At 30.6% G+C, this 2,513-nt stretch overlaps 1 protein-coding gene across 1 annotated transcript; it reads right to left on the bottom strand.

Moving 5' to 3' along the window:
• Positions 1 to 1,349: 1,349 nt before the first annotated feature.
• LOC119689400 lies at positions 1,350 to 2,276 on the bottom strand. The gene is made up of 2 exons (XM_038104226.1): positions 2,012 to 2,276; positions 1,350 to 1,942 (listed from the first exon to the last, which is right to left on the bottom strand). The coding sequence occupies exons 1-2, from the start codon at positions 2,174 to 2,176 to the stop codon at positions 1,643 to 1,645; spliced, it is 465 nt and encodes a 154-aa protein (XP_037960154.1). The 5' UTR covers positions 2,177 to 2,276; the 3' UTR covers positions 1,350 to 1,642.
• Between the last annotated feature and the right edge of the window lie 237 nt (positions 2,277 to 2,513).

The following is a 2,513-nucleotide window of genomic DNA, read 5'->3' as shown; positions in this document are numbered from 1 at the left end:
GCAAAATGATATATAATAAAAAAGTGGTCCTAGTTAAATCCTGACATTTCTTCTGCTACCTTAAGTTACTTGTTGAAAAGAGATTTATCGTCATGTTTAATCTATATACCTATTTTAGACTTCATTTAACAAGTTGACATCAGAGAGGTTGCTTGCACTTTTGTGTATTTTGGAGTTGTTTTTTTCTGTTATGACTTTTTCGAGTAAAATATCCATAAAAGTTTAGTTTGCAGAATTAATTAGGGTGCTATCAATGGTAAGTGGAGGAATAACGTTTTTTACGCAAGGTATTTATTTGTTCTTGTTTTATTTTAATTATTACTGTATACACAAAATGACTAATAAAAAATTTTACAAGATATGAGTACGCTCGAATAGTATAAGTTTATAGTTTTATAAACTGAGACACTTTCATCACCTTAATATAGGCAAGTAGGTGTCAGCAGCAGCGGCAGCGGCAGCAACTTATATAAATAATTAATTTATTTACCAACCTTAACTTTTGTGGTATTATATCTTTTAATATTTTAATTTATTAATTTATTTTTTACCTCATTTCATACAGCGACATACAGATAGACATACTGGCATAGTGGCACACAGATAGCGAGGCAAATCCGCACTCCAATTGAATGTTACAATTGCTGCAATCTAGCCTGTTGCTGTAGTGCTGATGGTGTGACAAAACAGAAAACAACTCATAGCAGCAATAATAAGTTTAATTCATTATTCCTCCTCTTAAGAAACGAATAATTTTGGCATAATAAAAAATTTTTTTAAAAAAATTTGCGACAATTACGTCAATTGCTGCAACCCAATACCAATTCTAGCAATTGTTAAAGTAACAACTGTTGCTTCGTCAAGTGGTGCACTTTGCGCGGATGAAGCCATAAATCCATTGATGATGCTGTTCTCTGGCTGTACACGTTTTTGCTGCTGTCGTTGTTGCTGCAGATTCGATGTCATCATATTGCCACAATTTAAACTGTGGGAAGCTCTTCTATGCGGTGTTGGTGTTGTCATTACCAAAACTGAGTTTGAACACAATTATGCACGCAGCTGAAATCAAAATTTCATTCAGTAATTTACTTACTTAATCAGTCAAATCAAGTTAATTCAAGTCAAGTGATTCAAGCATTCAGTCAGTCACTCAATCAGATATACTCGTAACTCAGACATATCCGTGCAATAATTAATCTATTCATTAAACTTTTTTCTGTTTTGCTACAGACATTTCGGAACCACGTCATCTTTTAATGGATTTCATGCGCATATATTTTAGAGTATATAAATATATGTGACATATGATTTATGTAATTTTATGTATGAAATATCTTCGAAAAAAAATGAAATAAGTTTTTCTTCCTAAAAGACTGTAAGGTAACATTCTTAAGTAAGATTCTTCTAACTGACTTTGGTAAGAAAGGCTTAAAATTTGTATATAACATTTTCTGACAATAGCAACTTAATCTACGATATACTTTAATATGCTGATTTTAAGAACGATTTCTTATATAGTCATTTACTTTTTTTTAATGTTTGCAATATAGTAACAGCGAACTTTCAAATCCAATAAAAGTATGTTCTCAAGTTGTCCTCTTTAAGAAATTTTTGGTTTTATTCTTCTGCCTACATATAGTTCTTAGTAACGCCGCCGTTTACATTGTTTTGTGGATGACGAATCGAAAATCATGGAACTGTAATGTCTCTTATTCAAATTATGATGACAATGAGGGCAACGGTGAATTTTCTTCAAATTTAGTGAGCTTTGTATTTCATCGTCATCGGCTGTTTGAGTTTGTACTTCGCTTGTTACAGTTTCTGGCCAAAAATCAAGGATTCGACACCTCATAAGTGACCCATGTTGCATTTCGATTTTATCCGCACATAGCGCCCATTCAATTGCTTCATCTATTTGATCTTCAACGACTTCTATCGGAACCTGAATGCCAAAAAGAGGATTGATTTAAAATATTGTAGTTACTCACTTTATATCTAAAAATATACTTACATCTAAAGCTACGCAGATTCGTTTTATGATGACGTCCTTTGGTACTAGCTTATGAGGTGAGGTAACAATCACTAAAAGGGTTCTTATTTTGTTTCTTATATAGAGGTCCTCTGTGTTGCCAATAGTGGTTCTGTTCATAAAGCTTTTGTACATTTCTCTTTCCATATTGCAAAAATTTTTTTAAAACAAATATTGCAGCTTAGCAAATATAATTTTGAACGACTTTTCGAAAATGGTTTAATATCAAACTTTTTATTTATATATTTATTAATAATATTATAAAACTTTGTTTTTTGACATTGTCAATTTAAAAAATTTTATATATAAGTTTCAAAGTTTTTTCTAATTTGTTTACTTTGATTTTCGACATAATTCATTTATGTAGAGTCAGGAGCTTAAAAATAATGTAATATGACCGATTCAATATTAATTGGTAATCAAATTTTAATCAAATATATTAATCACTATTATTATCAAATTAAACGCCAAAATTGATAAATGG

Source organism: Teleopsis dalmanni, chromosome X, assembly GCF_002237135.1.
Source record: "Teleopsis dalmanni isolate 2A chromosome X, ASM223713v2, whole genome shotgun sequence".
NCBI classification, from domain to species: Eukaryota; Metazoa; Arthropoda; class Insecta; order Diptera; family Diopsidae; genus Teleopsis; species Teleopsis dalmanni.
This window is presented reverse-complemented; position numbering and strand designations above follow the sequence as displayed.